We start from the raw sequence: 13,242 nt of genomic DNA, 5'->3' as shown, positions 1-13,242 counted from the left end.
TTCAAGTGGCAAAAGAAGGCAATAAGATGTATTAAAGTTAAGGCCACAAGGGAGTCATGTAGACCCATGTTCCAAGACCTTGCAATTATGACCCTTCCTTCATTATACATTTATCATAGTATACTCAATACTAAAGAAAATCTCTTCGACCTAACAACTCGCAGAAATGTACACTCATATGGCACAAGGTATAGGAATGATTTAGATTTACCACATGTTAGGCTGAGGAAAACGCAAGAAAACTATACATATAATGGCATTAAATTATTCAACAAACTACCTGCTCATGTAAAGGATATGCCCCTATGTAACTTCAAAAGAACCCTTAAAAATTGGTTGACATCCAATACCTTATACTCAGTATCTGAATTTGAAGAAAAAATAACACATTTTCAAGGTGGGTTATAAAGGCCAACGCCATCCTAACACGTTGTTAAATTAGTACTTATTTATCACTCTTTTGGACGAATAGTGTTATGTTTATTTCTTACTCTTGTGTATATAGTTGTATTTATTTACTGTGCTTAATGAGATACTTATAATATTGTGTAACTATGTACATATGACTCTGTCCATTGCAACAGTCAGTTGCCTAACGACAATAAAGTTCTATTCTATTCTATTCTATTCTATTATTTCTTTACTCTGTGTCATGTAGCCAGTTACCGGTTACATATTGAACTGGAAGCCGGTTACATTTTTTATTTCATAGTATTCTTAGAATAAGCGTACATTTGGTTTTGTAAGTATGTGCAAAAGGCGTTATCTAGATTTGCAATAAAATCAAATACAGTTTTATGTGCAGAATATGTGTTACGGATGAAACAGAAAATAAGTATTTTGGTCCTTGAAGCAAAGAGATAAACAAATTTACAGACTTAAGAACCTGGTGTGGGGATACCGTAATTGATACAAACTTCACTAAAATTGTCAGTCGTGGTTCAGGTTGGACCTTAGTAAAAATATCGGATTTAAGAATGAATATAAACAAATATGTAGGGTTCAGTGGCGGAATGTCAAGTAATGTATCATTACCATCTGTAATCGTTCACAAACGAGCTGTTGTAAACTTGCTAAATAAAAATGAATCTTGTTTTGCATGCAGTCCAGTAGCAGGTTGTTTCCTGGAGATAACAATGTTAATTACCTTTCATCATACCCAGATTACAGAGCAGTTTCAAACATGAAAGACATTCCTATACAAATGAAAATGCAATATTTAAATAAACTTGAAAATAATAATGATATTTCAGTAAATGTTTTTGGTGCGCAATTTGATGATGATAACTGGGAGTATATAGGAGGTAACAACGTAAATAAACAAGTTACGCTTGTTCCTCTATACATCCCCGATAAGGAATGTGAAAGAGGGGTTGTTTTATTACTGTTACATGTCAGAGATACAAGGAACTATTATTTCTGTTTGATTAAAGGACTTTCACGTCTCCTACGATCTGGCCTTACTCCTCACAAATCTCGAATTTATGCACGTAGGAGATGTCTATCGTGTTTCATCATGAGAACAAATTAAATTTGCATACTGTAGATTGAAAGAATTTTCCAGTAGCAAAAATCGTAATACCAAAAGACAGCCAGAAGTTCGTCAGATTTATTGAATATAATTTTAAAGGGAAGGTTCCCTTTATAATTTATGAGGACACAGCGTGTGTTCTGTCCCCAATAGATGACGATGAGATATTAGATTCTACTTTTATACATCAACATAAACCATATAGCATTGCTTATAACCTTCACTGCAGTGTTGATAGTGAATTGTGCTCATTTAAAATTTATAGAGGTAAATATTGCATAGAATGGTTTTTTAAGGAACTCTATAACATTGTTGATAGATTAGCACCTTAATATTTTACTCTTAAACCAATCTCAGTTTTATCGCCGGAAGAAGAAAGCTCGCTCTTGTCTTCCACTGAATGTCACATTTGGAGAATCCTCATTTCAGATGATGAAATAAAGGTTAGTGGTTATTGTCATTTGACTAGCAAATACAGAGGTTGTGCATACAACTCGCGTAGTTTAAGCTATCAGGTAACAAAGACTTTGCCAGTAGCTTTACATTATTTAACGGCTTTTGATATTAATTTTATAATTAAAGAAATAAGTGAGGTAAAAGAAAGCTAGGCGTAAAAATGCCCAGTAAAATGAGGTTACTAGCACTAAATATGGAAAGTTAAAAGGGGTTTACGAAATATTTACACTATAAACGAGTACAATATATTCAAATTAGATTTATAGATACGTTTAATTTTTGTGTCCTTCGCTGGAAAATATGCATCTACGCTAAATGCTGATTTAATGCGAATAACAGAACCGTATTTTAAGGCGACACTCCAGAGATGAAAAAGAATTTTTACCTAACGCATGGATTTTCACGAAATATTGTGGAAATCTCACCTACATAAAAATGGAGATATGGCGAATATTTCCTTCATATACAATTTATTGTTTTTCCAAAATAACTTTTTGAAATGTTCAATTCATTTTTATCATGAAATTTGATTAATATGTTAATGTAAATTCGTACTTATGTAGATAGTACTTCTTATCAAAGTACTACGTATCAATTTCTCTGTACATAATGTATATAAGGAGATATATCGTACTCAAGTTTGTGTAATTTTTACGTTCTAAAATCTTGGATTAAAAAACCCTACTACTTGAAAAATCTGCAAAAGAATATTCCATACGCAGGTTTGGTAATATGACTGTGATACATATACCATACTAAGTTTGTTACATCTGGGGGAATATTAGGGGGGGAAATGGGATTTAAATATAACATTACAATTGGCAACAAAGCATTATTTCAGTTATAATTTGTTTGAATTCAGCGGAATAACTTCGTAACAAAAAAAAGAGACGCAATCCTTTCAATTTCAGTCATAAAAATGATTTCACCATAATGACCAAATATCGATTATTATCTTCGGAGTGTCGCCTTAATGGTGAAGCAAAATTTCAAATTGCATGTCGCAAAGGAGTATTTACTTATGAATATATTTCAAGTTCATATGTGTTAGAAGACACAAATTTGCTTTCTAAATCTTCCTTCTTTAGTTCACTTTAGAATAGACAAATTAAAGAAGAAGATTATGCCTTCGCACAGTTAGTGTGGCAGAAATTTAATCGCAAAACGTTGGAAAAGTATGAGGATTTATATTTAAGGGTAGATACGCAAAACGTTGCTAATGTATTCGACAAATTTTGATCAAATGGGATGCAAACATACGGTATTGATGACACTCATTTTTATAGAGCACCATCTATGGCATGGTGTACAATGAAAAAATAACGAATATTCAGTTGCAATTGCTTCAGGACATTGACATGCTACACTTTTTAGGGAAATCAATTCGCGGAGGAAATTTCCAATTTATAACTCTTCATACGCTAGCAAACAATTAATATTTGCCAACCTATGACGAAAAGAAACGTCAATCGTACAAAATATATTTTGATATAAATAATTTCTATGGAAATGCAACGATGCAGACTCTTCCAACAGGGTGTTTAAATTTGGTAAATATGTCTCACGTATGGGTATTATGAAAGTGGATAGTAATTCTGAGATTGATTATAAGTTAGAGGTTGATTTAAATTACCCAGAATAATTGCATGATAAACACTCAGATTACCCTCTGTGTCCAGAGAAACCTGACAAACTTCTGACTATTCTTCCTGATAAGGAGCGATATGATTTACACCATAGAGTGTTAAATCGATGCGGTAAATTATAAATAAAAGTTGTACGAATAAAAAGAGCAATCCAGTTTAACCAAAGTAAATAATTAAAGCCTTACATTGAAGTAAATACAGAAAACAGAAAACAATCAATGAATGAATTTGGAAAGAATAATTATAAGCTAACGAACAACGCATAATTCGGTCGTTCACTTATGAATGTAAGGAATTTAAGAGATGTGAAATGTTTTACTTGGTCTTATGGAAGAAGTGGTGGTCGTTCATTAATTGCAATACCTAATTTTATACATCGAACTATATTTGATGATCAGTGTATGGCAATTGAAATGAATAGATTGTCAGTATTTGATAATCAAAAAATCTATGTTGGTGCATCTGTTTCAGATTTGTCTAAACTGAAATTGAACCACTTTCATTATAATTTGACACTACCTAAAGTACCGTCTTGCCCCAAATTTTGTACACAGATACAGATAGTTTGATGTATGATTGTACTTTCAAAAGTTATGAATTTATGAAAAATAATCCAGAATATTCTGATAATGAAATTATAAGCTAGATAATCCCTATGATCTCCAAAGGAAAAATATTGGTGGCATTGGTTTGATGAAAGAAGAAAACGCGGGTAAGATTGTTGAAGAATTTGTGGGCTAAAGACCAAAAATGTATGATTTAAAAGATTTTAATCAAAATGAGGTTACTTGCAAAGCTAAAGGTGTTAAGAAGAGTATCACCAAATATATGAGGATTGAAGGACATCGAAAGTGTCTCTATGAAGATGGTGAAGTCAACAAAGTTCAAGTGTGTATAATTTCTAGATCATATTTAGTACTTCCACGTCATCAGGACAAACTGGCAATTTCATCAAACGATGATAAGCGATTTAATAGAGACAATAAGGTATAAACTTTACAATTTGGAAATTATTATTTGAGTGAAAACAACTCTGAATGAATACGAGTATCGAAGTTAGGTAAATTAAATTCTAATATGTGTATTAAATTACTTTCATATGTAAACTACATTAAGCGAAATTTATTGTGTAATTAGGTAATGTTGTCTCCTGTAAATATAACCTTGGTTTGCAAATATTGTAAAAGTATGGTAGTCACTAGTAATAGGAAATGTTTTAAATGTAATGCAAATATTAATATTTCTATATTATTAGTTATCTGCTAGTCTGATATATTTAAATGTAAACTTGGCTGAGGATTATAGGTAGATTTAAAAAAATGAAATGTAATTAAAACATTCGTATGTTATTCTACTTGAATAAACACAAGTCCTAACACACAGTTCTTAGTCTATTATTTAATGAAATGTTTTAAATTCTTGAAAACTATTCTCCTCTGGAGGAAAATTATAAGTTCAATAGCGCTGTTACTATGTATAAGTCAGTTTGTCAGATAAATTTTTCAGTCACTTGAAAATGTTAATCACTTAAGAAAAAACAAGTCTTACGAAACTGTTCTATATGTGTTAACTCTCGAAATATTTTAGTCATTTGAGAAGGATGCAAGTTCTATCACCTTGGTCAAACTTTGTTTGGGGCCGATGAACTTAGATGTTGGCCCCTTTAAAAAACAAGCATCAGCATTATCGGTCAATTATAAACAATCAGAAAAATCATTACAATGCACCTAAACTATGGCCTTTACAGTACATTATCATGAGAAAAATTTTCTACAGAATAGTTCATATTGTTCGTAAATAATTGCATACCTTTCTTGTGCATTCATTTCCTCTCATCAACGCACACACTTCTCACTTCAATAATGCAATGCTACAATAATGCACGTATCTGATAAAGAATGACAATTGAGTCACAGAGTATATACAACTAATAAATGCAACCGACAATGAAAAATGAAAATTCTCCTCATTTCTAGTGACAATCATACCAGAATTACACTGTGCCATATATGGCACACTAGGCAGAAACGAATTAGCCCCAAACCTCGATCACACGGAAATAAACTATGCCCTCTTAGTGGAAAATACTGCTGAATAGTGTTAAATCGACCAGTATCAATTACTGATAGTAGGTATCGAGAAAATGTCTGAAAGTAGTTAAAGGGACGTAAAGGAAATAATATTATTAGAAACTCGAAAATGTAACAGATGATCACGGTGCTGCCACATCGCAGCCAAGCCATTTTTAAAAGGGCGTATGTCAGTGAGATACACCTGTTTAAAACAAACAGCAATATTTGAAATTCAATTTTATACTGAAGTATAGGTAAGAGGAACGCCGTTTTAAAACCACTAGATCAGCCTATGTTTTTAGAATCAGAAAAAAAGGAAAAGTGAAAATGACAAAACTCGATTCAGTTACCGAAAATTATTATAATATTTTCTGTTAAAATCACTCTTACATGGCGAGTCACTGAAAAAGAAATGGGTCTCTTGGTATCGAACTGTACATATCATGAATTTCGAGGTCGCTATTGAAGACCTTCATTACACATTATCCCGGTTACCTGCGAGGAGCCATTGTTTATGTGTAATGCAGTCATATGATTAGTTATATGTGGTGGAATGTCAATTTCACCACTGCAAGCCACTCAAATTCCAGGAATGACTTCGTTAATATACACGAGAGGAACTACACAGTGAATTTGGCATGACAGTTATAGCGCAAGCCATAAACGTGTTAGACAATGAGGTAACCGCTTGGTTAGTACTGGGGCTGTTACTTCATTTTCATGAGAATGGTATTCATTAGTACTCGTCTAATCTACATGGAGAATTCATCTGATGTTACACACTTCGCTCTAGTACTTGGATGGGTGATTTGTCACTTCTGAAAACTTCAGAAATATTCATTATACTGTATTATAAATCATTATTGCGAATATCACACACTTATTTCCTCTTCTTCGAAGATAATACTTACTTGTCATTATTTCCTATCCTCTTTGTTTAAAAATGCTTAAAATCACCAACTGCACTACCTGATCACAAGTATCTGGACAAGTATATGAAACTGCTCTTAGATTTTACCGTGTCACGTTTCCTGTTATTAGACATTAATACGGGGTGGGTCCACTCTTCGCCTTTATGAAGCTTTAACTCTGCTGGGAACACTTTCAGTAAGGTTTATGCATGTCTGTGGATAAATAGCAGCCCATTTGTCCTCAAGAACAGAAACTAGAGAAGCTAGTGATGTTGGACGCTGGTGTCTGGAGCGAGGTCGAAGTTCTAACTCATACAAAAGATGTATAGTGCTTTAAGGTGGGGACTCGTGCCAGGCCAGTCCATTTCAGGAATGTTATTGTCCAATACGCATTGTCTCACAAATGCAGCTTTATGACAGAGTGGATTATCATGCTAATACAAACATTCATCGTCTCCGAATTGGCCTTATAATGTACGCAGTACACAATGGTTTAAAATGTGTTCATATCAATCCGCATTTAGTATAAGTGCAATAAGGTGTACACATCCCAACCACTGGAAACACCCCCCATTCCCAAACACCACCTCCTCAGTTCTTCGCTGTTGACATTACACATGATTGCAGGTAAAGTTCTCCAGGCATTCGCCGAACCCGTAAACTTCCATCGGATTGCCACAGAGTCCAGCGTGGTACATCACTCCAAATTACTCGTTCACAGTCATCCACTGTCCAGTCACGTCGCTCTTTACACCACCTCAGGCGTCGCTTAGCACTGTCTACGGAAATGTTTGGCTTATGAGCACCAGCTCGACCATTGTGCCCCATTTATTAACTCCCGACGCACAGCCATTGTGCTGGCTGGACTGTTGGTAGCACTTTGGATCTCACGAGCGATTTCTTCTGCTGATTCCTTGAGATTTTTACGACCACCGTCCTCAAAGTTCAACGATCGCTGTCCGTCATTAAATGAGGTCTGCCAGGTCTTGGTTTAGCTGCGGTCGTTCCCTCTCATTTCCCCTTACACTCATATCATCAAAAGTCGACTTGGGCAGCTTTAGAAGGGTTGAAATGTACCGGATGTATTTGTTACCCAGGTGACATCCGATGACTAGTCCACGTTCAAAGTCACTGAGCTCTCCTGACCGGCCCATTTTGGTGTTACTGCTTCTCTACTGACATAAAAACATCCCACCTCGTTTTATATTAGTGCGTCCACCTCTCGTATTATCTAGGATTCAATTCCGCATTACACAGTGGTGTCCGGATCCATTTAATCACGTAGTGTATACTCTTCACACATCGTACTGCTACACAGAAGTGTTTAATGTTTCTGTAAATAGCTGAATATCATGCCAATAATCCACTTAAATGTCACTATGGGTAAACGGATGGCTACCGCTTTATCTGTACTATACAAGGAACACTTAGCTGTCGTTCGATCGAAGGATCATCTTCTCAGATATCATTAAGTTATCTCTGCAGACTAAAAGAAAGCAATTTAGGGTTTGAATGCTTGGTATCGCAGTAATTTACAATATAATTCTTCCCATTCAGGGTAAGTCAACTGCAAATAATACTCCTGAAGACACTGTTACCTTGTAGGTAATCATAACACAGTGAGGAGCTTTATGACGCTAAAATAAACACAGACCCTCACTCTTATGAGTTGCGTGGAAGCAAAAACTCTATATGAGTTCTTTAATTGGACGTTGTATGTTTGCAGCTATGTGTCTAGATGACTAGAGAAAAGAAGCATGAAATTACAATCCCTGTATGAGTAACGATGCATTACCGCGCCAGGAAAGGTGAAGGTGAAATTGTTCGTGGTTATAGTGACTCCAAGGCTAAACAAGCCGAAAGTCCCTTTCTTACATTCCGAATCATCTTCTAAATAGACAACTGCTCCAAACCGGACTTAGCATACGATCGATGCAAACATTTTACCTATTACCTGTAACCATATTCAATTATTCGTCCTGTGGTATGCCTAATATATCTGTATATCACAGATGCGTTAAATCAAAGTACGAATACAAAGTATGGTGTGTGTCTGAGACTGGCGGCGTGGTTGTAGACGTATGCGAGTTAATTTTAGAAAATACAACTCGTAGGATTTGATGTTCACCATACCAAAGACGAAAGCAATGATTACGTGCTATTACTATCCATTATGTACCTCCTACATATCCAACTTCCTTATTTACCTCCACGGAGATGAATTCGCATTTTATCACGAAGGAAAGTTATTCATCGGCAGAACATTTTGGTGTCATTTAAGAAGAAAGAGGAAAATATTATTCGTGAGCAGAATGGTGTCATATCCGAAGTTAGATTGCTCATTTCACTCTGACTCTGTGTTAATCATCAGACGTATGTCTCCTAGACATGAGGTTAAATTTACACCATAATTTACGATATATTATACAAATACATTATTACATATTCGTCATTGGGATTCGACAATGATCTCATAGAAATTTGGAGATACGAGGTACATTCGTAACTTTGCGCCAATTCCGTTACGAAAATGATATGCATGTGGCGTGTTACTCCTAAATTTATAATCAAATTTAACTCAAGGGAAGTGATTCTCCTCAACCTAAGGTGAGCGAAAATATCAGGAACTATTACCTATGTATGTGAAATTTATCTACACGTGGCAAGGGACGATTCCAACAATCCCCTTAGCATTTAACTGTTAGTCACGCAAGGTTTTCCTTCACTTTTTAATGCAGTGTTTCCTTCTTTCTGTTAGGAATTAGAATATAGTTTTTCTAGGCAGTCTATGCCCGAATGTAAAACCCACGGGGACTATGTAAAATGCAAGGACGCACGAGCGTGTAACCTCGTTTCCCTTATTTCTGGTAACTTGTGTTACGGACTTCAACTTTTCTTAGCCACTAAGTAGCATTGCTTATCACCTGTGTCATGGGATTTCTGCCCTATTGGGTTTTATTGACTAGTCAACTCGCAGGATTGCTTGAGGTGTTCAGTATACCATTCGTTTTGTTCTCGGTCTTTCCAGTAACCTTTGTTTTGGGCTTATGTGGCCGTGTAGTATGAGTTTCAGGTCCTGTAGCGTTCCGGATCTTTTCATCCGTTATTTTTTGTGACTTCCCTGTGAAATACGCTAGCTTTTACACTTAAGTTCACATATTTAGGTAATAGTTTTGCCTTACCTTACACTGCCACAGCTACGCCGTAGTTAGCCCCAAACTCTACATCTCGCCACCAGGGGAGACCTCCACAATTAAAGTAGCATTCTTGAAGTCCCGAGCCGAATTGACACTTGAGGTTCAAACACCCATATATACCAGGCGTACATTCTACTTACAAATGTCCCGTTTGTAGTAGTGATGCTGGTATGCCTAATCACTTGTTTTCCAAGGAGCGCTACAACGTGCTGTATTTCGGATGTTGCGAAACAAATAGTAGTCACTGGACAGGTTCTAAACAGGGTGCATTTTGAAATACGCCAAAGATACAAAAAGAATATTAAATAGCTTATTAATGTATACACGAGCGGGCATTCCACTCTATAAAAGAGATGTTTGTATGAAACATAAACTAATAGGTTCGATCCTGGTTCAATCCGGTGGTATTTGTTACGTTAGCCCGTGTCTATGGATTTACTGGCACGTAAATGAACTCCTGAGGGACAAAATTCTGGTACATCGGTGTACCCTAAAGCCGGAAACATAGTTAGTGGGACGTAAATCCAATAAAGTTATTCTTGATAAACGAAAAAGTTACATATTTTTAACACTTCAAAGCTCAGACAAGTATCATGTCACACTTGGATTTACCAGAATGTTTACTTCTAAAATTACTCATAATATATATGTTCAAAAACATGTCCCTGATGTTGCAGACAGTACTGAACACATCTCGGAGTATCTCCAAGGACACGTCTCAACATAACAGGTGTCACTGCAGCATAGGCCTCACGAATTCATTGTTGTAATTGTTGAGCATTTTCTGGATTATTTTCGTACACTATCGATTTGATGCATCCCCACAGAATAAAGCCCAGGGGTGAGACCAGGCGATCGTGGTGGCCACTGCCATGGTCAACTACGACCTATCCAGCATTCAGGGTATCGTGCCCCGCGATATTCCCTAAAGGCTCGAAAGTAGTGAGGTGGTGCACCATTGTGCTGGAACTAATGTTGCACTACTAGCTGTAGTGCAATATCTTCTAGAAGGTTTTCTGGAGAGAAGTCGGTCTCTAAAATTTCCAGATAACGCCAACCGGTGAACCTGGGGCTATGAAAACAAGCCGAAAATAACACACCACACATTAATATCCCAACTGAAGTTGCATATGCTGTGCTTCGAACCGAGTGGGGGTTTGCTGGAGCTCAATAAGGCAGACTGCGAGTGTGAACGACGGTATCATTCGAAAAGTAACATTCCTCGCTCCACAGGATATTACTGATAACATGTGGATCTTGCTGTAATACCGCGGCCGTTCTTCGTCAATACGCTATCCTGCGATCAAATTCAGCTCCATAGAGTTGTTGATGTAGGTGCGCCTTATAGAGTGCCATTTTCCCTCCTTCATGATACTTTGTATTGACATTCGGGATACTCTTAGCTCATCTGCAGCTCATCTTTGCCCTAAGTAACATTAAACATGCGGACGTTGTAACAATGATGGTTTCTGCACTATTATTTTATTACTATTAAGATTACTATATTTATTGTTATTGTTGTGGTTTCGTTCCGGCCAACTAAGGACCACGTTATTCCAAACGTCTCCTTTGAGCTTTAATGTTGGTCCAGCAATCCTTCATTCGTAGACGGTGTTGCTCCTGTCCATCTTTCGTCCATGCCTTTCCACTTTTTAGCTTCCGCTTTCGTTGGAAACTCTGATGTTCTTGGAGTTTTTTCTTAAGTGGGCCACGGTCCTGGATATTTTCAAATGAGATCCCAATCACCAGCAGATCTTCCTGTACCTCACTGAACCATGCCCCGTTTGCCTTTTTCTCGTGGAGGTAAATGAAAATTCGGTTTGTTAACTGTGTTGGCTTCATTCGGGCTATATTTCCATAACAATATTCTACCTTTTACGCATCACGTCTGTTATTTTCTCCAAATTCGAGTACTTCATCACAGTAAGGTAAATTTCAACTTACCGTGTGAAGGATTGCGTTCATAGCATTGCCGTACATTCTGAACACCGTCAGCATTGTCGCAGACGGCTCTGTCGTTGCTCATATGTGCCTTGAACCATCCATTAGCTCTTAATTGCCACTCTGTTTGGCGAAATACATATATAGAAGGCGGACATATGTTTGGAAGTTCCCGTGCATACCGTCTCTAGGTACGGCTGCATTCCGACCAGTTTCTCCATAGACTCACCTCTGTTTATTCGTCAACGATGAACTCACTAGCCACTGCTGATATGTAGACAGCAAATGTAGTGCTGCTCTACCATAGACGAATGTAGTAGTATGCGGTCGAAAACGAGATTTACTAATGCATGGGGTTGCATTAGACGGTTAGCGCTGAGGAACATGCTGCAAGCAGCCGACCAGATGTTATCTCTTCATATTCTGATGTAACGTGCCTGCAGGCAGTCTTGCTCCTGTAAAAATCCGCTAGTAGAAATCCCATTCATCATTATTTTACGCGGGACATTTATAAGTATAATGTACGGCGCTCGTGGGCCACCTGGTATACAGGGAGTACATCAGGGTCTCAGTGATATTTTGACAACTAATCGCAATGAGGTTGTAAATTGCACACTTCATAATTGTTATCTCTTTTGATTTTCTCCTGTAATCATTTGTCCAATATCATCCGATGAAGTTTATGCGTAACGGGTGACCCCAATGTCGGTAAGGGTAAAAATATACAAAAATTATGAAGCTTAATATATCTGGAATTTACTGTCGGGATACAAAATAATATCAAGGTTTTGCAACAATTGTGGTCTAGACGTGACAAATAACACTGCCAGTGAAACAATGACCTATCTATGTGTGACAATAATGAATAAGAATTAGTGCAAAAATCAGAGTGCATACCTCAATATTTGGCAATCAGTCTTACATTCATTCATTATTTAGGTATCAGAAGAAGAGTACTACCTCTGCCAAATTTCCACTTCTTTCCTCTCATGTATAAGAAAGTCACAATATAAATTTTGTATGAGTTCTAAGTTCAAGTACAAATATGTTTCTTCGTATGTCTGTAGTTAATTTTAAATTTACTGAACATGGTTTCCAGAAGGAAAATATACTTTACTATCAAGATACCCGTGCTTCGCTACAGTATTATACTGAAATTTATATTGAATGCTTACTGTTTTATATATAATCCGCCGAAATTCGTGATCTGACTGGTTTTCTGAGAGATTACGGGAAAATTCCTCATATTTTTCAATCTTTCTTTCCAGCAACCGATTTCGTACTTCCCGAGGTAGGTCCAGGTATTCCACGCGGTCAGTTCGGTCCCTAAATCTTTGCCATCTTTTCCTATAAGCATTTTTAGTATGGAACAAATCCTGAAGGAGATCCGGCGTGGTGTAGTCTTGGGTGCCTTGGCGGTACTGAACCCGCGGCTTGACTGTATTCGTAGTCATTATCTGGCCAGCACTCATTTCCAGCGCGGTCCGC

General features: G+C 36.8%; 1 protein-coding gene across 1 annotated transcript in view; it reads right to left on the bottom strand.

The window, feature by feature from the left end:
• The window catches only part of LOC136863762 (ionotropic receptor 75a), a 72,573-nt gene extending 60,762 nt beyond the window's left edge, over positions 1-11,811 (bottom strand). The window contains exon 1 of the mRNA XM_068226075.1: positions 11,758-11,811. Within this exon, the coding sequence (XP_068082176.1) occupies positions 11,758-11,811 (54 nt within the window). The remainder of the gene's footprint in view (positions 1-11,757) is intronic.
• Positions 11,812-13,242: the final 1,431 nt, after the last annotated feature.

This window comes from Anabrus simplex, chromosome 2 (genome assembly GCF_040414725.1).
Source record: "Anabrus simplex isolate iqAnaSimp1 chromosome 2, ASM4041472v1, whole genome shotgun sequence".
NCBI lineage: Eukaryota > Metazoa > Arthropoda > Insecta > Orthoptera > Tettigoniidae > Anabrus > Anabrus simplex.
The sequence above is the reverse complement of the archived record's forward strand: the minus strand, read 5'-3'. Positions and strand labels throughout refer to the sequence as shown.